The sequence below is a fragment of the Loxodonta africana genome, chromosome 21, assembly GCF_030014295.1.
Source record: "Loxodonta africana isolate mLoxAfr1 chromosome 21, mLoxAfr1.hap2, whole genome shotgun sequence".
NCBI lineage: Eukaryota > Metazoa > Chordata > Mammalia > Proboscidea > Elephantidae > Loxodonta > Loxodonta africana.
In genome coordinates, this window is record NC_087362.1 from 60911934 (window position 1) to 60938126 (window position 26193).

Sequence of the window (26193 nt, forward strand, 5' to 3'; positions counted from 1 at the left end):
ATGAGCGGGAATTTGGTGCGCCCAGGCCAGACCCTGATCTGGACTGTTTGGGTTCTTGCAGCTGCCACCAAGGGTGAGATGCCTGGTGGGAGAGGAGGATTCTCAGAAGACGGGGGAGGGGGAGTTCCTCTTGGGAGAATTTTCTACTGCTTACATATATTGACGAAAATGAATTTATTTCTCAGAGGTCTCTGAGGGCCCGTGGAGGGCACCTGACCAATGTCCTGGTGTTGGTGAGGGTCTCAGGGACACAGCCTCCTTCTTTGGCAAGTAGAGAATGGAAGAGTCTTGTCCTGCCTTTGGGCTGCTCGCATCCTGTGAGGGGCTTCCAGAGCACTCTGTCCTGGCACTGGGGAGGGGTGTGGAATGGAGCCTGTATCCCTGCAGCTCTGGCTGCACAGACATGACTTGCATCATTGAAATGATATTAGAACAGGTAGTGCCAGAACACCTGTGTCCTGCTAAGTAAATAGCTGGGCAATTTCCTTCTCAAGGTTCCATATTACATATGGAAACCGAGAAGCATGGGTGAGTTTAGTCTCCCGAAGTGTTGTCTTCACACCCCTAGAGGTGGATGAGATGATTTCAGGTGACATCTAGATAAGAATTTTTTGGTTTAATTAATGTATATTTACTCATGGAATCCCTGGGTGGTGCAAATGGTAAGCTCTAGACTACTAGCCAAAAGTTTGGCACTTTGAGCCCACCCAGAGGTGCCTCAGAAGACAGGCCTGGCGATCTGTGCTCGAAAGTTCACAGCCTTCAAAACCCTGTGGAGCTAATTGATCATAATGTCTCTGTACTAACCCTTAAAACAACCAATAAAATACCAATTAAGAAAAAAAAAAAAACTATGGAGCAGTTCTACTTGGCACACATGGGGGTGCCATGAGTCAGAATCACTTAACAGCTAACTAACAACAACAACATATTTATGCATGTAAATTTATTTTAATGTGTATTTAAAAGCATATATCCAACTTATCCAAATCACAGTTCCATATGTATTGCTTACCATTCTTCTAGGTAAAAATTCAAAAAGAGGTTTTTAAAAATTTGATGTTAAGAAAAATTAAGAGTCAATAATCATATATCTGAGGCACAAATATGACAACAGTTGTGCTGGTGGGTATGAAATTGATGGACGTGTGGGAAATTATAGGCCAGATGAGTTTGTGGGGTCCTAAGATCCACAGGGAGCCCTGGTGGCCCAGTGGTTAAGAGCTCGGCTGTTAACCAAAAGGTTGGCAGTTCGAATCCACCAGCCGCTCCTTGGAAATCCTATGCAGCAGTTCTACTCCATCCTATGGGGTCGCTATGAGTCGGAATTGACAGCACCAAGTTCTTTGGTTTTTGGAAGATCTACAGAGCCTGGCACATATCAGTCCTGTAGAAAGGGAAAGCTGTATGCTGGAGATACTCAGCAGAAAGGAGGTGAGTTAGCTGGACAAACCTTTGTGGTTTGGTACTGGGCTCCTAGGAGAAACTAGGAGGTGACTTCTAAGGCAGTCTTGAAGGAAGCGGTGTGCATGGACTCACTGAGACAGTATCCACATACCTCCTGTTGTGTAGCCTCTGGGTGGAGCAAGAGCGCACCCTACTGGGCGGACTCCCTGCCTCTTCCCAGCCAGCTCCTGACTCCTCCCCATGTGTTCCCTCAGGGCTAGCTGTTGATGCACCATCCAGAAACACCAGGCTCGGATGGGTTCGAGGAAAGCAAGTCACTGTGCTGGGAAGCCCCGTGCCTGTGAACGTGTTCCTTGGGGTCCCCTTTGCTGCACCCCCTCTAGGACCCCTGCGATTTGCTACTCCGCAGCCAGCACTCCCCTGGGAAGACTTCCGAGACGCCACCTCCTACCCTAACTTGTAAGACCAGGCTCAGTCCCATTGAGTAGCCTCCTGGGAGTCTGGAAAATGGGGGCAGAGCCCTGAGGGACAAGGGTCACGCTGCCCGATGAGAAAGGAGAGGAGGGGTGGGGGTCAGGTGGAGGTGGAGGGCTGCAGAAGTGGGTGAATGCTTCACTAATCGCATGATTCCCAAACGAGCTGATCCCTGGAATTGCTGGAGACACCGTCAAAAATATGCAGATTTCCTGCGCCCCTGTCCGGACTTCCTGAACCTGAACCTTCAGAGCTGGGCCCAGGAAATGGTATTATCTGAAAGTTCTCTAGGAATTCTGAGGACCAACTGGGTTTGGGCAGTACTGTGATGGAGTTATTGGGTTTTGGGGTTCGAAGCCACTCTCTAGGTGTTTCTGTGTGACCTCAGGCTTGTGCCTCTACTCTTGGACTGGCTAAGGATTTTAGAGAGAAGAACGGCACTATATGGATTTTAGCTCGAAATAAAGAACATTCTAGCAAGTCAAAACTGTGCCCAATACAATGCCTGGCCCATAGGGGAAATGCCATAAATGTCTGTGGAATGTATGCATGAATGTGTCTCTGTGGCAGAGATGGCCTGGGAGGTAAGGAGCTTCCAGTTACTGGGCATTTTCAAGCTTAGGTGAGCAATTAGTTACTAGGTTAATTGTGGAGGGGCCTCAGGCATTGGGTAGAAGATGAAACTTGAAAATCCTCAAGAACCTCCCAACATTTTAGGTTCTGTGACACCCTCAAGTTGGGCCACCTCAGTTCCTGGCACTGGGATCCCAGGCAGGAGGACTATCCTGGGGGCAGTGAGCTCTCTAAGCCATAGGAGATGATGCCATGTGGCCCAGGCACTGATTGCACTAAGTTGAAACTCATTTGTTCATTCATTCAGCCATTTGGTTAATTTATTTGTTCAAGTAATATTCATTAAGCGTCAACTCAATACTTGGCTCTCTATCAGGTCCTGGGGGACACCACAGTGAATTAATCAGGGCTCTCCTCAAGGAGCTTGCAGTTCAGTGATGGGGAGGGCATAAAAGATAATGGACAATTAAAATATAGGTTGACAAGGGCAAAACTTATGGGGTCAGAGAAGGGTGCTGGGATCAGAGAGAACCACCTACTTGCGTGGAGGTTGTGGATGGCTCCCTGACCTCAGTTTCTGATAAAACAAGATACAAAGGGGAAAGAGGCATAAGCCCCAGTCAGGCGTAGATTTGCAGTGATGGTTACCTGCTGCCCATACTGCAGACTATCCTATTAAACAAAACAACTAACATTAATTGAGCACTTAGTATGATAGAAATATGCACATACATAATCTCATTTAATCTTACTGTGTGTCAGGCTCTGTGTTTGGAGGTATGGGGCGCAGAGGTGACCAATTCAGAGTCCTGGACTTTAAGCTGCTCATAGTTGAGTTGAGGAGGTTGATAGCTCTCATTCACAAGCCTAGGAGAAGTTCTAGGAAAGAGTACAAGTTGTGTGTGTGTCTCCAAAGGAGAGCTATGCTCTAACTGGAGAAATCTCACAGGGCTTCTTGGAGAAGGAGACACTTGGACCAGATTTGAAGGAAAGGGAATACCATGAACAAGCAGATAAGGGGAGAGACCAGTCCAGGCAGAGGAACAGCTTAAGCTGAGGCCCAGATGCAGGAGCCTCCCTGCAGGTCCTGGTAGGGAGGCCTAGAAATGTCCCTTTCCTCCCCTGGAGGCAGAAGAGGGAGCCATAGGAGCAAAGCCCTTGATACTCAACCAGTGTCCTTCCCTCTACAGTTTGGGGAGTAGTTGAGCCAGCTTAAGTCTTTATGTGTGTGTCCATATTACAGTGGTGGGTATGGGCATGGATATGTGGTGGGGGTTAATGGTATATTATTCAGCAAGTCGTAATTTCCTACCCAGAAGCCAGATCAAAGGGAATTACAGTTTTTTTTTTTTTCGATTTTCAGCAACCACTGGGGTTGGGCATGAGTGAACTTTGTGGTAGTAGCTCTCCATATGCCTCGTCTGCTCAAGACAGAGGAGAGTGCTAGGCTTCCCCACTGTCATGAGAACTGGACTCTTGCAGGCAAGTTCACTGACCACAACTCTTCTTCCCCAAGGTGCCTCCAAAACCCAGAGTGGCTGATCTCAGATCAACGCTTGCTCAAGGTGCATTATCCTCAGTTCGGAGTGTCAGAAGACTGCCTGTACCTTAACATCTACGCACCAGCCCACGCAGTTACAGGCTCCAATCTCCCTGTAAGGCTGCCTGCGGTGTTTGGGCTCTGTCCATCAGGTTCTTGGCCCAGGATCCAGGCAGGGTTGCTGGGTGCTTGGAATCAGACCTAGCTCCCTGTTGGGTGAAACAGAGATATACTCACTGGACACATCAGTCACTCTTAAGAAAAACCATTATCATGATTAATTCAGTTTTTCCTTGTTTCTGATTGATTCTTCATTGCACTGTCTTGACCTTTGCTTTTTATTTGGATTTGTTTTTCCTCCTCTGTTGAGTATTTAATGATCTGAAAACGTTTAGAAAAGTCATTGCTTAGAAGGACTCTTTAAAATTTTTAGTTGTAGCAATTCTTTTTTTTTTTTTTAAATAGGATAATTGTGTCTTTCAAGTTCTGTTTGCAAGTTAGACAGTAAGGATATTAAGTATTTAATTTAAGAGTGTAAAAGATCCCTGTATAAGGGAGTGGGAGAGGACACATCTTAGAACCTATGCTTTAATCACATGCTCCCCTCATTCTCTGCCCCATGCCCCTACAATGGGAGACTCAATCGAATGTATCTTAACAGCAACATCTATGGACCATTTACTATGTGCCAGGCACACTGCGTTATCTCATTCAATCCCACATGACCCCGGGGAATAAAGATTAATGGACCCATCCTACATATAAGGAAGATGAGGCACAGGGAGAATGTAACTGACTTGCTCCATGTTATACACACAGTAAGTGGTAGATCCTGGTACCAAAGCCAGTGCTTTGCCAAGCTTCCCTTTTTCCTTGGTGGTTTCTTCTCTTTTCTTGCCCCAAGCATTGCAGTCTCTAATGCGACCTTTTAATAAAAACAACTAAACAGATTTGTTGTTAAGCATATAAATAGTGATAATACTATTTGAAGGAGCCCTGGCAGTGCAGTGGTTAAAGTACTTGGCGGAAGGTCGGCAGTTGGAACCCACCAGCCAGTCTGTGGGAGAAAGATGTGGTAGTCTGCTTCTGTACAGATTTATAGCCTTGGAAACCCTATGGGGCAGTTTTACTCTGTCCTGTAGGATCGCTATGAGTTGAAATCAACTCAGTGGCAATGGGTTTGGTTTTTGGTTTAATACTATTTGATAATGTTGTATGTTCCCTAGTCCTAATTTTTCTAATCAATATAGTAAAGTTTCTGCACTTTTCTCTCCTCTCCTCTGTCTCTAAAACAAAAACCAAAAAAAACCAAACCCGTTGCCTTTAAGTCAATTTCGACTCATAGCGATCCTATAGGACTGAGTAGAACTGCCCCATAGGGTTTCCAAGGAGTGGCTGATGGATTCAAACTGTTGACCTTTTGGTTAGCAGCTGTACCTCTTAACCACTGTGCCACCACGGCTCCCTTTTTTCTGTACCAAAAAAACAAACTCGCTGCCGTCAAGTTGATTCTGACTCAGTGACCATATAAGACAGAGTAGAACTCTCCAATAGGGCTTCCAAGGAGTGGCTGATGGATTTGAACTGCTGACCTCTTGGTTAGCAGTCATAGCTCTTAACCATTGTGCCATCAGGGCTATAGGTGAGAAAAATCTCCTATGTGACTTAAAATTACTTCCGTCGTCTTGTGGGTCAGAGGCTTATTGGACACTTAAAATGTTCTGGCATTTTTCTATGAACTTTAGATGTATAATCTGGTTTAAATCTCATGATAACCTCATAAAATAGATATTTTCATTATTCACATCTTGTAGATGAGAAAAACAAGCCTCGGAGAGGTTAAGTAATCTATGTAAGGTCACACAACTAGTCAGTGGCAGAGCTGGGAATCAAACCCAGGCATTTGGACACCAGAGTCCACATGCTGCCTCCTTCAAAAAAGAGAGCCTTCTGACCCTACTTGGAAAGGAAAGTGGGACTTTTACATTTCCCTGAAGGAAGAGTGTCCCAGCATACATAGGGAAGAGATGCGGCTGTCTGGTGGGCTGATTGGAGAATTCCTCTCTCCTCCTCAGGTCATGGTGTGGTTCCCTGGGGGAGCTTTCGAGACAGGCTCAGCCTCCATCTTTGATGGATCTGCCTTGGCTGCTTATGAAGACGTGCTGGTCGTGACCACCCAGTACAGGCTAGGATTACTTGGCTTCTTCAAGTGAGTCTCCTCGAGTGTCTGACATACCTGACCCCCAAAAGGCGGCTGTGCGGCAGCCATAGAGGATTCAGTGCCCAGCAACCTAAGGAAGAATAAGCCTTCAGTAACCTTGAAAAAAATTTCCCCAGGTTAGTTAATTTTAGCAGCCAGAACAGATAACTCATAAATCTTATCAGCTTAACAAAACATAAACATCTCTTTCTCACTCATGTAAAGCACAGCCAGGTGTTCCTGATTGACAGGTATTCTTCCCCATGGTCAATCAGGGGCCCAGATCCCTTCCATCTTGTGACTCTGCCCTCCTCTAGGATCAGGATCCTCTGCATTTAGCCAGCAGATGGAGAGAGAGCATGGAGCAACACGCAAGTGAGGATTTTCTGGGCCAGCGTGGAGATGGTGCTCGTCACTTCTGTTCACATACCATTGGCAGAATTCAGACACATCCAACTGCAAGAGAGAAGCTGTGTGCCTGGAACAGGAGGAAACAGGCCTTGCGAGCCGTTAGTAGTCTTTGCCATAGAGCCCACCCCAAGGCTCCAAAAATGCCTACTTGAGAATAATCACTGCATTACATCATTGACGTTCCTCCAATAATATCTGACATGTACTGGGTGCTCACTAGGCATTTTCCATGCATTATTTCAACTCAGCCTCAAAACAATCTTACAAGAAATGTACTGTTATTATCCCGATTTTACAGTTGAGAAAATTGAGGCATAGAGGGGCTAAGCAACTTCCCCAAGGTCACAAAACAGAGCTGGGTCTCTTGACCACATCCATTATCCTGCCTAAGATAGCAGAAGTCCCAAGACCTGGCTAGGGCCCTATGTGACCAAACAGATGTAGTGGGAGGCGGAGCCACAGTAGTGTTTGGAGGACACTGTCAGAGACTGTGGGGAAGGCAGCATGACTGAAACATGAAACCTACTCTCAGGAGGCTCACAGTCAAGTGGGGGAGATCACACAAGGACATACACCTCCATGCTGCCCGGTAAAAAAAAAAAAAAATAGGGCCATGGTTAATACTCTCAGACTGAGAGGCAACAGGCCATGGAACAAAGGAGAGAGCTGCAAAGAATCAGAATGGCTTCACGAGAGAGGTGGCCCTCTAGTGGCACCTTGGATTTGATTGGGCTTGGAGAGGAGAGGCCGGAGAGAGCATGCTAGGCAGAGGGTGCTGCCTAAGCAAAGGCTGGGAAGTTAGAAAGGAATATAGCAGCACTTGAGGCTGGAGCAATATTTGCAAACTATGCTTGGAGCCATTAGCCCTGGGAGGTGGTCCTGGGGCTGCTGTGAAGGCAAGAGAGGCCGAGAGGTGTGCCCTGGCTAGAGCAATTTCTACTTTAGGTGCTTTGCAAATTGAGAGTCTGCATAAGATTCTTTTGGCAGAAAGGTTTCCATAACTTTATTTGTAATGTCTGTGTTTAAGCACAGGAAGATAAGGATACAGCAGGAGATGGGTGTGGAAAGCCAGAAAGAGGCCTGATTGGGAAAGGCCTATGATCCCAGGCCACATGTAGAGTTTGAGCCTTATCCAAAAAAGACTGAGGAATCCAGGAGTGCCCTGCTCAGAACAGTGTAGCAAGAAGCTCACTCAAGAGCAGAGTGGAGGCTGGGCTTGGAGAGAAAAAAGGCAGGCTGCAAATGGGGAGTCCAGTGGGGAGGCTACTGCCATGGTCTTGATGCTCATCGGATCTTTGGCTCAGGCAGCTGAAGCAGGGAGTTGGTTGAATAACAAGCCCATCACCTAACATGTACACCGCCCTTATTGTGGGCCTGGTACTATCAATCTTCACGACAAACCTGGGAAACAGAGACTATTATTATCCTCCTTTAAGACATGAGAAAATTGATGCAAACACGTTAAGTGACTTGCTCAAAGCCACCCAGATACTAAGTGGCCAGGCTATACTGTGCCAAAGGCTGAGATCTTACCCATTAGACTATAGTGCTAAAATAGTGCTACTCTGGAGAAAAAGAAATAAATGCATAGGAGCCACGATGGGGGTCAAGTTGGTAGGAGGTCATGGAGGGAGAAGGCGGAGTCAGAGCCAGTCCAGGAGTCACTGACATAGAAAGGGAACCAAGTAAGGGGCAGTTGGGAGGACTGGCTTCTCAGTTTAGAGGAGACTATGAATATCCTGAAGTTGCACATACAATATTTATGTGCATTTTTCTTTCATGAGGGGTCATAGATTTCATTAGATTCTCAAAGAAACCAAAATCCCAGCAAAGGGCAAGGACTAAGCCCAGTTTTCCAGCTCCCCCAGGCCTGCAACTCCGAGCCCCTTCTCAGATGGCAGTGACACCTGCCCACAGTCTTTGCCTCGAACCCCCTGAGCTGCAGGCAGCAGATGGTGGCCAACTGAGAATTCTCATCCTGCTTCTTGTCCCCAGCACAGGGGACCAGCACGCTTGGGGGAACTGGGCCTTCAAGGACCAGGTGGCTGCGCTAACCTGGGTCCAGGAGAACATTAAGTTCTTTGGCGGGAATCCAGACTCTGTGACCATCTTTGGGGAGTCAGCGGGAGCGATCAGTGTTTCCAGCCTTGTAAGTTCTGGGCTTTGTGACGAATGAACCTTGGTGGGGGAGGTAACAAAAAGGAGGGCAATGAATCACTCACATTTGATAGGTGCTTTCAAGTTGAACAGGAGCTCTGGTGTTGCAGTGATTAAGAGCTTGCCTGCTAACCAAAAGGTCGATGTTTCGAATTCACCAGGCACTCCTTGGAAATTCTATGGAATGGTTCCACTTTATCCTATAGGGTCAATATGAGTCAGAATTGACTGGACAGCACCAGGTTTCATGTTGAACAAACACTTCTACACACACTGTCCCCCTTCAGCCTCACAAACACATCGTGAATTAGGGGCTCAGTCTCTTTTTATATAAAGACAAGGCCAGCTGTCATCGGGAGAGTTCAAATGAGTCATCTAAGATCACATAAAAAAAAAAAAAAAGATCACATAGGGACTAGTAACCTGAATAAAAACCCTTATATTTGTGGATCATGAGGATGGTGCAGGACAGCACAGTGTTTCCTTCTGTTGTACATATGGTCGCTATGAGTCAGAACCAACTTGATGGCATCTAACAACAACAACATATCAGTAGAGTAGAAGCCCTTGGTATCCAATTACCAAGGCTGGTAATTACTTGTTTAATAGAATAACTTCAGTTAAAGCATTAAAGAACAAAGGATGCATATATATGTTTTATTTTAACTTAAGATATAAAATGTACATTCTCCACTGATGGTTTCATATAGGACCTTATCTTTTCAGAGTTGGCCTGTTGAGTCTAGGTCTATCTAACATGGGCTCTTTTGCATAAACCACCTTCAGAATTCATCGCCCTCAAATTGCTGTTCCAGTTTGTTTACAGCAATCACGAACTTGTAAATACCAGCAAAACAGTATGGCAGCAGTACATGTCTGGAGCTTTATACTTTTCCCTCAAATATTTTATTCTTATCTTATCCACACCTAGTTTTGAAGCTTTTTTTTTTTTTAGATACTTGTCTATAGCAAGTTTTTTTTTTCTGTAAATAGTTTTGTTTTCTTTTTGTACTCATAGTTTATTGATTCACATATTTCATTCAATTATGTCATTACAACAGCAAGTGCAACTGAAAAAACAAGTTTGGAAGCAAATATACCTTTTTTTTTTTTTTTCGGTAATGAACTGTTGGGAACAAAAGTTGGAGGTACTAGAAAATGGCCTGCTGGCTCTGAGTGGTCAGCATTTCCTGAGCATCAGTTGACATGTTTTACAGAAGACAATGGAGAGTCTCAGTTAACCCCAGATGTCAGTTAGTGGAGGTGGGTTAAGAGAGCTTCTGCTGTACAGCACTTGACAATGTACAAGGTATTTTTATATCTTCAAAAGAATCTATGAATAAGATGGATTATATTAACTCAATTTTCCATATATTATAATGGCCACCATTTCTGGAGCACTTAGTATTGACTATTGTTGTTGTTAGGTGCCGCTGAGTTGGTTCCGAATTATGGTGACCCAATGCACAACAGAACAACACACTGCCCGGCCCTGCGCCATCCTCACAATCCTTGCTATGCTTTAGCCCATTGTTGCAGCCACTGTGTCAATCCATCTTGTTGAGGGTCTTCCTCTTTTTCGCTGATCCTCTACCTTGGTTTTATTATTGGCTAGGTGCTGTATAAAGCCTTCTGAGTTCGTTACTTCCCTTTCTCCTCACAATTGATATGGGCTCAATTATTATTCCAGTTTCACAGGTGTGTAAACTGATGCTTAGAAAAATTAAGCAACTTGACCGAGGTTACCCAGCTGGCAAGTGAAGGAGCTGGAACTCACATGCCAGAATGTTTGTCTGCCAAGTTCGTGAGGAACCTGGAGCTCAGAGAGGTTAATTAACTTGTCCAAGTCTTCACAGCTAGACCTTGCATGACAAACCAGAGATTCTTCCTCTAAGGTTAGGGCTCTTAAGGAGGTTTCTTGGGAAGGTTTGCTGAAAGATAGGTGTGTGGTATGTGTGTCGGGTGGGGAGTCCTCTAGATAAATTTTCCTGAGCTTCCTGTGTTCTCTCTCCAGGTTCTGTCCCCCATGGCCAACGGTTTATTCCACAAAGCCATCATGGAGAGTGGGGTGGCCATCATCCCTTTCATGAAAGCCTCTGATAATGAGAGGAACCAGGATGTAGGTATAGTGTTAACACCACCCAGGCTTCTCCTCCCTGGTCAGAAGAGAGCGTGGTCAGGAGTCAAGAGATTGTCTATCTCCTTTTCACCCCATGCTTGGCTGTACTCACTGACCATGTCCCAAGAGCCTAATGCTGGCCTGAGGTGAGCCTTGTTCCCCCATGGAAGGTCTGGTTCAACATGCAGCGGGTCCAGCTATACAGTGCAACACAGCTGGGATATGTGTGTGTGTATGTTATAGTTTTTCATCTTACCCATTATTTTTTTCTTGTGATATGCAGCTAATTTCCCTGTGTTTATATATATAGCCCATCTCCTGTGCCTACTCTACTCCACAAGGAATGGCTTCCTGGAGAGCCATGGCAAGAAAGATTCTGATGCTGTCACCAGCTCAGTGGGAAATAACACTGTGACTGATGACTGTTGGCTGGCGTGGCATAGCATGGGGGAGGTGGAGAATACGTTCCAGACGTTTGTTATCTATCATTTTGTCTTATCTTTCTACTAGATAGTGAGGATCTACTTAGTGTGTATTAGGCAACTATAAATGTTTGCTGAATGAATGAGTTAATGAATGAGCTGATTCATTCAGTGTACGTTAATTAAACTCTGGGCTGTGTGGCCATCTCCTGCATATTATTAATTCTAGTGGTACATTTTCTTCCACACCCTATAGAAAAAAAACAACATGTACCAAGAGCAGAAACATAGATTTATAAAATTGTAAAAATACCTTTAATACACAGGGAACATTGATTATGGTAACATTATACATAAAGCTACTTTCAGTTTGTGCATATGTTCATTCATTCACCACATACTTATCGAGTGCCTATTATTTTCCCAGGTCAATGTTAGGATCTGTGGGTTTATAAGAGGAGAAGGCAGATCCTAACCTCAAGGACACTATAATCTTTTTGTTACAAGGGTTTTTAACCAGGAATCCATGGATAGGTTTGCGAAGTGGTCCTTGAACTCCTTATAACTGTATGCAGACTCTATGTGTTTGTACATTTTCCTAGTAAGAGGATCTTCTATAGCTTTCATTGAATTCTCAGAATGTTCAAGAATCACAGAAGATTAAGGACTGCCACTTTAGGGGGACAAGTCTACACATGTGGAAGTTTCAACTGTAGGGCAAGAAGGTGTTTAGTAAAAGCCTACTTTGGGGAAGGGGATCCCTGGGGTGATAGGACATTAGAGAAGCAAAGATTCCTGGGGACTATGATGGTCTGAAATGACATTCTGGAGGAGTTTGGATTTGAATCTTAAAGAATGCGTGGATTGCTATAGAGACAGAAAGAAGTGCCCAGGGCATTCCAGGCATGGGGTGGGCAAGGGGCTTGAGCAGAGCTGACAGATGAGAATCTGATCTGGAGTCATGCCTCGATGGCAGTTAAGGAACTAGCCAAGCTGCTTCTCACTCTCAGGGGTCTCTATGTATGACTCCATTTAACATCCAAGGTTGAACTGCTTAGCTCCATAGGGCCTAGTGCCAGTTGAGCCAAGGTCACAGGACTGGTCTTTCTGTGGCCCAGGAATCTTGACTCCATTCCGTGGCCACGGACTGACAGTCCTCAACCACCAGGTCTGGTGTTTGCTAACATCAGGCAAGAGAGTAAGGGTGATGCAGTGACAACCTGTCTTCGCTACCATTCCCTCAATATGTATGTTCCATTAAAGACACATGAGGATGGGGAGGGGCAGCAGATTGGACTTCATATATGAAGGATGAGCCTGTGGTCAGTTTAAGGACTCTTTCTAACTTTCCTTTTCTGGATGCTTTCAATGCCATGCTCTGACTTCATCTTTCTTTGGAATAGTTGCAGTTCCTTGCGAATGTCTGTGGTTGCAACGCGTCAGACTCTGTTGGCTTGCTGCAGTGCCTGAGGGCAAAATCCTCGGAGGAGCTACTAAGCCTCAGTCAGGTAAACAGGGAAGGGAGAGTTTTGGGGTAGGGCTGCCCTTTGAATGGAGTGGTGGGCTTTTTCCATTGGAAAAAAAATCTTACCATCGTGTTGCTTTCTTCGATCTGGGATTTGGAGAAGAGAAGGATTTGGGATTCCTGGTAATGGCTATATTAAAAAAAAAAAAAAAAAAAAGTGAGATATAAAACCCTGATAGGCAATCTAAGGAACCTTGGCGGGGCAGGGGTGCTACTTATCCTGGAGAAATTCAGCAGAATGCAAGGGTTGTCTCTAAGCCATTGAAGCGATCCTTGGGAAGACAGATCACTCTTGTTCCACACGCCTATGTCAAGGTCGAACTGGAAGTTCTATTAGGAAGCCATTTTGGCTTGATATAACTGAGAACTTTCTAAAATCTAAGTTGTCTGAAAGAGGACTGGGCTTCTTTAGAAGGCTGTGAGATACCCACCTCTGCAGATATTCGAGCAAAGTCTAGACGACCACTGACAAAATCTCAATCACCGGGTGGTTAATTGGACTGCGTGTTCTTTTATGTCTCTGAATATACCATGGAAGACCAAAAGAATGAACAAATCTGTCTTGGAAAAAGTAACAACCCGAATGCTCTTTAAAAGTGAGGATGGCGAGACTTCATGTCACATAATTCGGACATCTTATCAGGAGGGATCAGTCCCTGGAGAAGGACATCGTGCTTGGTAAAGTAGAGGGTCAGTGAAAAAGAGGAAGAACATCAACAAGATGGATTGACACAGTGGCTGCAACAATGGGGTCAAGCACAGCAACGATTGTGAGGATGGCTCAGGACTAGGCAGTGTTTCCTTCCGTTGTACGCCGGGCCCCTATGAGTTGGAACTGACTTCAGGGCACCTAACGACAACAGTCTTGAGAGTCTTTTAGAGTCTTTGAAAAAGCTAGGCAATTCTCTGTCAGATTCCAACATTTATTAAACAGTTTTTTGGCATATAATAAGAGTCTGCTATGAGCCAGACATGGTGCACAGTGCCAGAGTCCATGAAGATGGATAATGTGTCCTTGGTTTAATGTACAAAGCTCTTTGTATGCTCTATTCTATCCCCACACCCAAAACAGAAATCTAAAAAAAAAAAAAATTAGAGCCAAGTATTGCTTTCTGAGACTCAAGAAATACCCAGTCATGTTCAAGGCAAGGTATTCTCTGGAAGATATCTCAGGACGGTGTTGACACCAATCCCTACTATTCTGGCCATCCCCTCCGCTATCACTTTGCCCATTGCATTTGGCTGGTTGTTCTCAAACTTGAGTGTGCATCAGAATCGCCTGGAGGGATTGTTAAAATAAATTTTCTGGGCTGCATCCCTAGAGTTTCTGATTCAGTAGGCCTGGAGTGGGGTCTGAGAATTTACATTTCTAGCAAGTTACCAGGTGATACTGATGCTGCTGGTCTGGGGGCCACATTTTGAGAACTACTGCTCTAGGCCACTATTTCTCTTTGGTAGATTATTATTGTTACCCATTCAGCAGACGCGTAAATAGGCCCATAAAAGTTGAGTCCCCTTGCCCAGGTAAGTGGCGGGGCTGGCCAGCCATTGATGAATTGGGCTGAGCCAAAAATGGTTTATTTTTCCTTTTCTAGTGAGTTTTTACTACTAGATTGAGTGGGCTTATCTTGGCTAGGACCTGGGGACAGCAGTTTTTGTGACATCTGCCGATTTTTCTTCTCTTCCCAATTTCAGAAAACAAAGTCTTTCACCTGGGTGATTGATGGTCGTTTCTTTCTTGACAATCCTCTAGACCTGTTAATTCAAAAAGAATTTAATCCAGTTCCTTCCATCATTGGAGTCAATAACCACGAATGTGGTTACATGCTGCCCATGGTAAGAATCCCTGCCGCCCAGTAAGCTGTGACCATCTTTTCTGTTTCTGAAAGAGGGTAATTGAGGACTAGGGGTAGCAGCAGAGGGCATCTTCCCTGATCCTCACAGATTTATGGTGAAAGAAGCAACTACATAAAAAGGTAAAAGAAGATTTGCTGATAAAAAAATCCATTCCATTTTTATCAAAGATATTGCAAATGATTGTTGCAAATAAAAACAGTTATTACTTCAAAGATGAAATTCAGATAGGTTTGGGAAACATCAGTCCTTTAAACTTCCATGTCCAGCTACGGTCCTGATTTTTTGACTTCCAAGAATGTGCTCTAACTTTGTACAAGTTGCAAAATTACTAAATTATTTTATTCATTCAGCAAGTATTCCCTGAGCATTTACTATATGCTCTACACTCTTCTAGAAACCAAGAATTCAATAGTCCATGACACACATGCTTCCAGCTTTCTGTGAGTTACATCCTCAGGGCGAGAGACAGATGAAATGCATGGTGGAAAGTTGATCTCAGAGAGTGAGAAGCACTATGAAGGACATAAACTTGGAAAGCAGGCTTCTTTAGTAGGAGAAAGGAGGGCCGGGAAAGGCTCTTCTGATGAGAGACCATTTGAGTTAAGACCTGAATTCTGAGAAAAGCAAAAAACCAGTTGCCGTCAAGTCAACCTCGACTCATGGTGACCCCATTTGTGTCAGAGCAGAACTATGCTCCATAGTTGGGTGGACTTGCACCTCCAAATTTTTGGCTAGCAGCCGAATACGTTAGCCATTTGCACCACCCAGGGATTCTGAATGCTGAGAGGGAGCTGTGATTTCTTTGTTTGTTTTTTAAGGCAAAGCATATTTTGACACAGTATTTTGTATTGAGATGCAATTCGCATACCATAAAATTCCCCCTTTGAAAATGTACACGTCAGTGGTTTTTAGTATCTTCACAAGGCTATGGGATCCTCCAAACCAGTTGCTGTACAGTCAGTTCTGTCTTGTGACAACCCCATGTGTGTCAGAGTAGAACTGTGGAGCCTTGAGTTCCTGACCCTAGGGTTTAGGAAGACCCTCCTCATTTGAAATAAACTTTTCATCTCTCCTCAGAAGAGTGGGGGATACAAATTCACAATACCATCAAAGCTCAGTTATCTAGACCAACCTCTTCATTTTACACTGGGGGAGGTAAGGTTAAGAAGTAGAGGTTTGACCTGGGGATCTTGTTGAAATGTGGATTCTGATTCAGTGTATCTGGGGTGGAAATGCAAATTCTCAGCATGGATTAGAACAGGAAAGAACTGGTTCAAACCCCCTATTTAGCTGCTGGGAGAGAGAAAAAAAAAGATGGGAAGATTGTAATGGTTATCATTTTTTTAATTCCACTGATCTTTAGCTCTGGGCCATAACCGAATCAAAGGCCCTTACTATAAAAAATATGCTCAGGTTTCTTGATGGCCAAAAAAAAAAAAAGAGGTTTGTGAAGTTACAAGGAGTCCCTGTGTCCTCCACTACCAGCCTCACCACCTCACAGTCTGACATTCCCACTGCTGGCTTCTCAGAGGCCCTCATTGGAAAGGTCTTAAGAAGGAGAACGACAAGCTTCTAGTTCCAAGATTTTCTGGTCTCTTCTTGAGCGTGGTGTCAAAGCCAAGATGGAGCCTTTCCACAGGATAGCCACTTGGGCTCCATAGACTATAGATACGACTGGGGACTGGGGCCTTTGATCAAATGTGAGAAACAGACCTACCTGCTGAGGATGCTCCTACAGCCTGGGGTGGAACAGGTTCCTGCTGCTTCCCACCCTCCCCTCTGAGAGATAGGCTTGCCTCCTGATAACCAGGTATGTTCACAAGGGATGTCCTGCTTCTCTCCACAGAAGGAGGTTCCTGAGATCTTCGGGGGCTCCAACAAGTCTCTCATATTCCGCTTGATACATACATTCTTGGTGAGTGAGTCTGGGCGACTGCGATTCCCAGAGATTTACTCATTTAACAAACATCCCTGGGCCACACTCTGGGCGTATAGACATTCCTTCCCTCATTCATTCATTCAGTAGACCTGTACTAAGTTCAGGTCCGCAATGTACTAGCCACATTCCAAAATCTAAAGAGCTCTGAAAACCCAAAGATTTTCTTGTAACCCACGTGGCCACCAATTTGGTCTATATGGATATGTGGTCATTAGCCTTTCTTGTCTATCTATTTATCTCACTATTCATATTTCTCTGTGGACACATGAGAAGGGTGCTACCCTAGGCCCCACTGAGTGTGTTACATACTACGCAGCATCTGTGCTGAATGATCTACAAACTGAAAAGTTCTGAATTCTGAAGCACACCTGAGACTGGGGATTTCACTACGCACCAGCCACGTACCCTGTTGGGTGCTAGGAAGTCTGAGGGTCATCACTTACTTAAATCATTTATTTGTTCATTCACGGAATAAATATATCATTAGCAGGTTTTACTCTGCACAATCGGTTATGGAGGTGAGTTCCTTTCCTTTCTTTCTGCCCTGTTCCATAAACATTTAGTGTGTCCTCTGTGCCAGGTGCGTGTCCCTCATTTACTCATTAAGCAAGTGTTTATTGAGAGCCTGCATGTCCTTGCACTTCCCTAGGCCTTGGGGGTGCTATGATAAGCAGGTATTTTATTCTCCCCATGCTTGAGGAACTTGTAGACTGTTGGGGTGGACGGACAGGATGAGACACTTCAGTACAATATCAAATGAACCAGAGCAAAGTCCAAGCCCTGTGGGGCCCTAGGAGGGTGCAGGCAACTTCCCTGAGAAGAAATGTCTTGGAGGATGAGTGCAGTTTGTCTCGAAGGTGGACGCGCACAGGTGAGAGGAGCCGGAGAAACCCAGAGGCTCAATTAGGAGCAAAGAGGTGTGAAGAGATCAGCTTAGAGGGTCAGCCACACGAGGGAGGATGCCTTGTAGCCATTATAAGCTATGGAATGAGCATAAACTTCATTCCAAGGGCTGGGAACTGATGGGAGGGTGATGTGACTAAGTGACCATTTTAGAAAGAGCTTTCTGGCTGTAAAGTGGGCCAGAGTGGAGCCAGGGGACCCCTCGGGCCCTGAGGCTTAGGAGGGATGTTTGGTGCATCCTGGATGTCTGAGGAGACCTGAGAGTTGTTTCAGGTATAAGTCTGAGGGTGGACTCTCTCAGCCTGGATTGGAGATGGCTTCATGGAGGAGCTGGTCATTGATCTGGACCTTAGGGAAGGGGAATAGTTGAACAGGAGGGCATTTCAGGTGGCGAAGACATCTTGAGCCCAGTCCCGGGGTGGGAAATAGGCTTTGCAGGACAAGGGGTGGGGGAGGAGGGGAAAGGCAGCAGGTTCCCCTTGGGCCCTGATAACACTCCAGGAGCTGCTTTTCAAACGACGCACGGTTCCTGGATGTGGCAGGCTAGGTCTTGCTCCAGAACCCTAGGAGTCTGTGCCGTGACTGTTCTGTTGGGGCTCCCCAGAGACTTCACAGAGCTTCCTTACTCTCCCTGGCTCCTTCCAGCACCGTGGGGTCTGCTGGTCACACAGCCAAGCAGCTGGGCCCTGGCACCATAGCCTGGGCCTACTGCAGAGCCCTCCCTCCTTTGTTCTGGGCCTGACTGAAAACCATCAACCTTCTGAGGACCTGGTAAGCGAGTCCAAGCAGTGCTCCCAGGTGTGGTAAATGCTGTCTCCAAGTTCCAAAGGAGCTACCAGGGGCTGGGCCTCCATCTTAGTGGTGGGGCTTGAGGGGCAGCAGTGAGCCCCAGCGTTCCATGGATCCCCAGACCCCTACTCATAAGGTTTTCACTGGCTAATGCTTTTCAGAAGTAGGCTACCATGTCCTTCTTCCTAGTCTGTCTTAGTCTGGAAGCTCAGCTGAAACCTGTCTGCCATGGGTGACCCTGCTGGCATCTGAATACTGGTGGCATAGGTTCCAGCATCATGGCAACAAGCAAGCCCCCACAGTACAACAAACTGACAGACAGCTACCTGGCCAACCGACTGAAGGAGATCCATATTTATGCCTATTCCCAAGGAAGGTGATCCAACAGAATGTGGAAATTATCAAACGATATCATTAATATCACATGTAAGTAAAATTACACCGAAGATCATTCAAAAGCTGCTGCAGCAGTAAATCAACAGAGAACTGCCAGAAATTCAGGCCGGATTCAGAAGAGAATGTGTAACCAGGGATATCATTGCTGATGTCAGGCGGATCCTGGCTGAAAGCAGAGAACACCAGAGAGATGTTTACCTGTGTCTTATTGACTATGCAAAGGCATTCAACTGTGTGAACCATAACAAATTATGGATAACATTGCAAAGAATGGGAATTCCAGAGCACTTAATTGAGCTCATAAGGAAACTTTACATAGATCAAGAAGCAGTCGTTCGGACAGAACAAGGAGATACTGTGTGGTTTAAAGTCAGGAAAGGTTTGTGTCAGGGTTGTATCCTTTCACCATACCTATTCAGTCTGTATGCTCAGCAAATAATCTGAGAAGTTGGACTATACAAAGAAGAACAGGGCACCACAATTGGTGGAAGACTCATTAACAACCTGCTTTGTGCAGATGACACAACATTACTTGCTGAAAGAGAAGAGGACTTGAAGCCCTTACTGTTGAAGATCAACAACTACAGCCTTCAGTATGGATTATACTTCAACATAAGGAAAACAAAAGTCCTCACAACTGAACCAGTAAGCAACATCATGATAAATGGAGAAAAGATTGACGTTGTCAAGGATTTCATTTTACTTGGATCCACAATCAACATGCATGGAAGCAGCAGTCAAAAAATCAAAAGGCGCATTGCATTGGGCAAATCTGCTTCAAAAGACCTCTTTAAAGTGTTGAAAAGCAAAGATGTCACCTCGAAGACTAAGGTGCACCTGACCCAAGCCATGGCATTTTCAGTTGCATCATGCGCGTTCAAAAGCTGGACAATAAATAGGGAAGACAGAAGAACTGATGCCTTTGAGTAGTGATGTTGGTGAAGAATATTGAATATACCATGGACTGCCAAAAGAATGAGCAAATCTGTCTTGGAAGAAGTACAACCAGAATGCTCCTTAGAAGCAAGGATGGTGAGACTACATCTTACGTAGTTTGGACATGTTGTCAGAAGAGATCAGTCCCTGGAGAAGGACATCATGCCTGGTAAAGTACAGGGTCAACGAAAAAGAGGAAGACCCTCAACAAGATGGAATGACATAGTGGCTGCAACAATGGGCTCAAGCATAACAACAACTTGTGGGCATGACACAGGACTGGGCAGTATTTTGTTCTGTTGTACATAGGGTCTCTCAATGGCATCTAACAACAACAACAACCAGACTCCTAAAAATGTCACTCAAGTGGCAGATGCCTGAATCTTCATGAGGTTTCCTTCCACCCGCTTTTATGCCTGGGGCAAGTTGAGAGAGACAAGCCTGGGAGGAAGGCTGGTTCCAGGTTGAAGAAGGCATTGAATGCCCTGTTAAGGCACTTGGGGATGGGCCCCAGGAAGAACTGACAGAACTGAAGACCTGCTCTGTGCCAGGCAGCATGCCTTTCTCTTCACATCTCATGCAATCCTCTGAACAACCTATTTTTTTATAGATGAGGGAACTGAGGTTCCAACAGACCAACTACTAATTACCGTTGAGTCAATTCAGATTCATGGTGACCCTACGTGTTTCAGAATAGAACTGTACCCTATCAGGTGTTCAATGGCTGTGATCTTTTGGAAGCAGATCACCAGGTCTTTCTTCCAAGGTGCCTGTGGGTGGGTTAGAACCACCAACCTTTCTGTTAGTAGCCAAGCACTTAATGGTTTGTGCTACTCAGGGATTCCAAGAGACCAACTAGCTTAGGTAAAATAGCAAAGTGGTGGAGTTTGTGCTGGAATCCAGAAACAGGGCCAGCTTCATGTGTGTGAGACCTATGCTGTCACAAAGGGCTTCATACTCAGAAGTGTCCCCTGTTTGGTTTAATGCTCTTGAAAGTCTTATTAATTCTGAACAAGGGGCCCTGTGTTTTCACTTTGTCTTGGGCCCCACAGTTCTGTCCAGAAGTGACTGTTTCTGGAACACAATAGGGAGGCCGTGTGTGCTGTAATTAGGCACATGAGATTTGAAGGCAAATAGACTAGTGAAGAATCATGGTTTCATCAGTCTGAACAAACCACTCTAAGCCTCAGTTTCCTCATCTGTGAAATGGGGTTAATCTTGATACCTGCACCATAGGGTTGCTGTGCAGATTAAAGGAGGCAACGCACACAAAGCCCTCAGAATCGTGGCCCGTGCTTACTGTGTTGGCTGCTGTGGTCGATCTAGATCTTCTGTGGCTATGATTTTTTTTTTTTTTTTTTTTTTTTTACAGCACATCCCCAGGCAGTATTTATACTTCCTGACTGAAGAATACTTCAGGAGGAAGGACTCTATGATTGAAATCTGGAATAGTTTTCTGGACTTGCTTGGCGATGTATTCTTTGTGGTCCCTGGGCTGGTCACAGCTCAGTATCACAGGGGTGAGTCTGAGCACCTCTACCAGGTCCCTGGGGAGGCTGGTGGCCACGTGGAGCCATGCTGTCTGTTGATCAGCCACCTGCTCTGCCCCTCTGCTCCCTGACTGAGGGAGATTCCCAAGGATATCTTGTCCAACACCTTGGCCCTAACCTAGTGATGTTGGCTTGCAGCTTGCCTGCCTTTCAGATTTGGAAGATGTTGATCAGTTCTTGTTCTTTCTATTCTTTCCTCTTCTTCAGGACAGTGTAGAAAACTCCCACCTTCCCATAATTTTCCGGTGCCCAACCCTGTCTAATTACCTAGTGCGTCTGTAACAAAAAATACCACAAGTGGGTGGCTTTAAAGAACAGAAATCACAATTCTAGAGGCTAAAAGTCCAAATCAAAGTCTCCGCTGTGCTGATTCCTTCTGTGGGCCTCTCTCCTAGTTTCTAGTGTCTGCCAGCAATTCTTGGTATTCCTTTGCTAGTAGCCAGTCTTCACATGGCACTTGTTTTCCTCTCGTGTGTGTCTCTGTGTCCATTCGGCTCTTTTTATGAGACACCACTCGGAAGTGATCAGGTTTAGGACCCACCTTACCCTGGTATAACCTCATTAACATAACAAAAGAAAACCCCTATTTCCAAATAGGGTCATATTTACAGGTACAGGGGTTAGAATTGCAACGTCTCTTTTTGGGGAGTACAATTTAGTTAATAGTAATCCCCCAGATTCCTTTCTCTCTGGGGGTGTATTCACAGACATCTTCGCTGTAAGGAGCAGTGGAGGAATCAAGAAAAAGAAGGTGACTTGTGGAGACACAATCCTTGTTTTTTTCTTTCTCTTCCTCTCCCTTCCTCCCTCCCTCTGCTTTCTCTCTCTCTTTCTTTCCTTTCAAAGAACATTTATCAAGGGGCCACTATGTGCCTGGAACCATTCTAGGTTCTTTTTGCCTCCAGACAGTTGAACAGGGGCAGTGAGAAGAAGTCCTAAGGGGGCAGATCTGAGCTCAGTGTGAAGGCTTTTTTGAGCAATAGGACTATTGTCCCCGCAGGATGCCCTGAGAGGTAATGAGCTCCCTGTCACTAGGGGCATGAGGGCTGTTGTAGCAGCAAATTCCAGCCTCCAATGGGAAGGGAGAAATTAGCTTGGTTTAGGTCACCTCTTGCCTCTGAGCTGCCCTGGCCATGGATCTATGAGTCCAGGGCTAGATGAATGGGGATGCAGGACTGGCCCCAACCCAGCCCTGTATGCGTGCCTCACCCAGGCCCTCTCATGACTTTTGTCAGACGCTGGTGCCCCTGTCTACTTCTATGAGTTTCAGCACCGGCCCCAGTGCTTTAAAGACACGAAGCCAGCTTTCGTCAAAGCTGACCACGCTGACGAAATCCGCTTTGTCTTCGGAGGTGCCTTCCTGAACGGTGACGTTGTCATGTTTGGTAAGGAACTACCTTAGGAGGTCTTGCTCTTGTGGGAACATGGAACTTGGGAGGAGGTGAAAGGAGACAGATACCCCACTGTGAACAGGAAACCCTCCACGCAGCCCACCACTCTGCCTGAGCCCTGAGGACTGATAGGTTGGGTTTATCCTCCTCCTGTGGTTTATGGATACAACCTTCTCTAGTAAAGGCTCCCACTCTTATTTTTAGAAGCCAAGATGAAACATGTCTGCCAACATTCCTTTGATGCGTGTTTCTTTTTTTACTGGAGTCTCTGGGGGTGGGCACTTTGAGGCATTCAAGCAATCTAACTTTTTTCCTAATGAGAACCACTCTCTTCCTTCTTGCTGACCACTGGTCTTACCCTCTCTGCTTTTCTCAGAACTCCTGAACGTTACCACATGGGGCTTAAATGGTGGGGTTCACATTTTCACAATTCCAGCCCAAAGTGATCTGGATCCAGATAAAACCCACACTTTTTGCCATTGAGTCCTACCATATAGGACAGAGTGGAACTGCCCCATAGGGTTCCCAAGGCTTTAATCTTTCTGGAAGCAAACTGCCACATCTTTCTCTCACAGAGTGCCTGGTGGGTTCAAACCACCAACGTTCTACTTGGGAGCTGGGCACTTTAACCACTGCACCACGAGCACTCTCACAAATTACTGATAAGACAAAAACACGTTGCCATCAAGTTGATTCCAACTCATAGCAGCTCTCTAGGACAGAGCAGAACTGCCCCTAGGGCTTCCAAGGCTGTACTCTTTACAGGAGCAGACTGCTACATCTTTCTCCTGAGGAGTGGCTGGTGGGTTCAAACAACTGACCTTCTAGTTAGCAGTTCAGTGCTTTAACCACTGCGCAACCAGGACTCCTTCCTGGATCTGGGTAATATAATGTAAATGCTGTGAACTGTTACTAGTGATGTTAGCTCATTTCTTTCTGAATTTATGACATGTTCAATGCTTGAAATTATAAGGTGATCAAATGAGATTATCAACAGAAAAAAATTACAGGAACTACACACAGGAGATAGCACTAAAATATTTAATTAAAAGCAATACACAATGCAGGTTCTTAGCTAATGGGCTCTCCACAACGAGGACAGTGCTTCCTATAGAGAGTGTGCTTGTGCACTGTGGTTTATTCATTACTTAGTTTATTCATGCTCATCTTTAAAATACAGACAATAACAGAACCAACCACCTCCCAGGTTGCCGTAAGGATTAAATGAAACAGTTCCCATAAGGCACAGGGTGAATGCCTAAAAAACGTTACTGTTATTACTGATCATCAACTATTACTGAACCTCCATTATGGGATGGGCACACGGCCTCTGCAAACTGGAAGAAAATTGCAACATATGTATCAAAGGGTTAATTTTCTTGATATCTAGACAGCTCCAAGAAATCAATGAGAAACCTAGTACAAAACTGGGTAACAGACCAAAAAAAAAAAAAACCTGTTGGCTGTCGAGTCAATAGGGTAGAGTAGAACTGCCCCACAGAGTTTCCAAGGAGCGACTGGTGGATTCGAACTGCTGACCCAGCTGAGCTCTTAACCATTTGAAAAAGAAACACAAGTGGCTTTGAAACATGAGAAAATCCACTGAATCTCACTCAGAACAAGAGAATTGCAGACTAAACTAGGTTGAGGAATCGTTTTTCATCAATCAGATTGGGAAGAACTCAATACATTCCAGCAGGTGTGGGGAAATGGGCAGTCTCATACACTAATGGCAAACTCTATCAAAATTTAAAACACATGTAGTCTTTAACCTAGCAATTCCACTTCTAAGATTTGTTGCACAATTATACTTTCACATGTGCAAAATATATGTGCATATTAAAGCATGTATTTTACCAGCATAAGATTGGAAATCACCTAAAGACCCACCGACACAGTACTGGATAAATGACTTCTATAGTTACGTATTTATTATAAATATTTATATATAAACAAAAATATATTTATACTCATTTTTATTTATAGAATGGTAAATGTTAATAAACGGCAGCTTTAGAGGCGATAATGTGGAACTCTCTCCTAGGTACAATTTCAGTAAAAAGAGCAAGATGTCCAATATACTAACAAGTGTGTAAAAAAAAGGGTCCATTTATATACTTCCACAAAGATAAGCTATCTTTGAAAGGGTATTCAAGAAGCTGGTAATGATAGTTGCCTCTCAAGCTGGTAACTGAGTATCTGGAGGGAAGAGATGGAAGGGAAACTTACTTTCACTAGATACCTTTTCTGCAATTTGGATTTTGTGTTTTGAGCAGGTGCTACTGTAACTGACCGCGGGCTATTGTCCTGTCCTATCAGCCGATGGAAATTAAGGTGGATACCGCACCATTAGTTGCAAGGGAAACAGAAGGTGGAAATTTATTGTTTGTGCAAACAAGGAGCAATGTGGGGCCTAGCAGCTGAAAGACCACATGCACCCTGCTTGAGGAGAGCTGGGAGCTTTTATGTCCTTGAGCCCCCGAGGGGCAGGGATTGGCACCTGAAATTCAGGGGCTGAGTCATGCTGCAAAGGAAGGGATTTTCACTTTGCAAATGGTCTCGGGCACCGTGGTGTGCTGGAGAATATGTTCCTCTCCAGTGATATTCAGGTCTGGGGTCAAGGTCAGGGCCACAGTTCCTCAGGTCTTCCACGTGCGCCAAGATCCTGGTTCACACATGTGGGGGATTTTGTTGCCAAATTCAAGCCACGGTTAGGGCCGCACTGCCATAGGGCCAAGTCACTGTTAGAAATCTCCTCTTGGAGGGCTGCAAGAGGGAAGCAGGGTGAAGCAAGGGAAGCTTCAGCAGCAGCTTCACCACCTTTTCAAATAATGAAATACAATAGTTAATAGTTTTTAAAAGGAGAGAGACACACACAAAAAGGGTCGGGGGGATAGTCTCTGTCCCTGAGGAAACTGTACCCTCACTGGAGTGGTCGGTCTGAAAGTACATCAGGTAGTCAAAGAAAACATGTTCTGCCTCCACCATATGGAAGCCATGATTGCTTGGGTGAGTTCCTGTTGCCCTGAGCCTCAATATCCAAATTGAGGGTACAATGACTTTTTAGGCTTGTGTGGATCCAAGGGGAGGAGAGGTGTGAAATGATTTATCAACCCTAAGGCACTTTGGTCCTCTGGAGGATCACTGTGAACAGCTGAATTTTGTGATTATCTCCTTCAGAGGGAGCCACACAGGAGGAGAAACTGCTCAGCAGGAAGATGATGACATACTGGGCTAACTTTGCTCGCACTGGGTAAGTGAACCTTTGGGTCACCCCTTCACCAGCGTGTTTGAGGAGGAAAATCTCACCCATTTGCACTCTCACTTCCAGGAATCCCAATGGGGAAGGCTTGCCTCCTTGGCCAGCCTACACTCAGGCCGAGCAGTACCTGCAGCTGGACTTAAACATAAGGGTCGGGGAGAGACTAAAAGCACCAAAAGTGAAGTTGTGGATGAATACCCTGCCCCTGATAATGTCTGCTTCCGGAGCTCTCCTCAGTCCCCTTTCCTCCTTGATCTTCCTTTCTCTGTTCTTGCCTTTCCTTTTCTTTTTTGCTCCTTGAGAAGTTTCGTTCTGTGATTTTAGATTTCCTCCCTCTCCTGC

General features: G+C 45.2%; 1 protein-coding gene across 2 annotated transcripts; it reads left to right on the forward strand.

The window, feature by feature from the left end:
• On the forward strand, positions 1 to 26193 carry CES5A (carboxylesterase 5A). Of its 2 annotated transcripts, XM_003416309.3 has the most exons (13): positions 1 to 73; positions 1662 to 1866; positions 3971 to 4109; positions 6070 to 6203; positions 8601 to 8754; positions 10777 to 10881; positions 12707 to 12811; positions 14524 to 14664; positions 16532 to 16600; positions 21021 to 21168; positions 22434 to 22583; positions 25770 to 25842; positions 25921 to 26193. In XM_003416309.3, exons 1-13 carry the CDS (start codon positions 1 to 3, stop codon positions 26150 to 26152), a joined length of 1728 nt encoding a protein of 575 aa, XP_003416357.1. In that variant the 3' UTR covers positions 26153 to 26193. The 2 variants fall into 2 exon arrangements, with proteins under 2 accessions (XP_003416357.1, XP_003416358.1); XM_003416310.3 differs by lacking the exon at positions 22434 to 22583.

Excerpts from the sequence above, each read along its gene's own strand:
- CES5A (XM_003416309.3), top strand. The coding sequence starts at position 1 with ATGAGCGGGAATTTGGTGCGCCCAGGCCAGACCCTGATCTGGACTGTT. Across the intron at positions 74-1,661 it reads TCTTGCAGCTGCCACCAAGG|GGCTAGCTGTTGATGCACCA; the intron begins GTGAGATGCCTG and ends GTGTTCCCTCAG. Across the intron at positions 6,204-8,600 it reads GGATTACTTGGCTTCTTCAA|CACAGGGGACCAGCACGCTT; the intron begins GTGAGTCTCCTC and ends TCTTGTCCCCAG.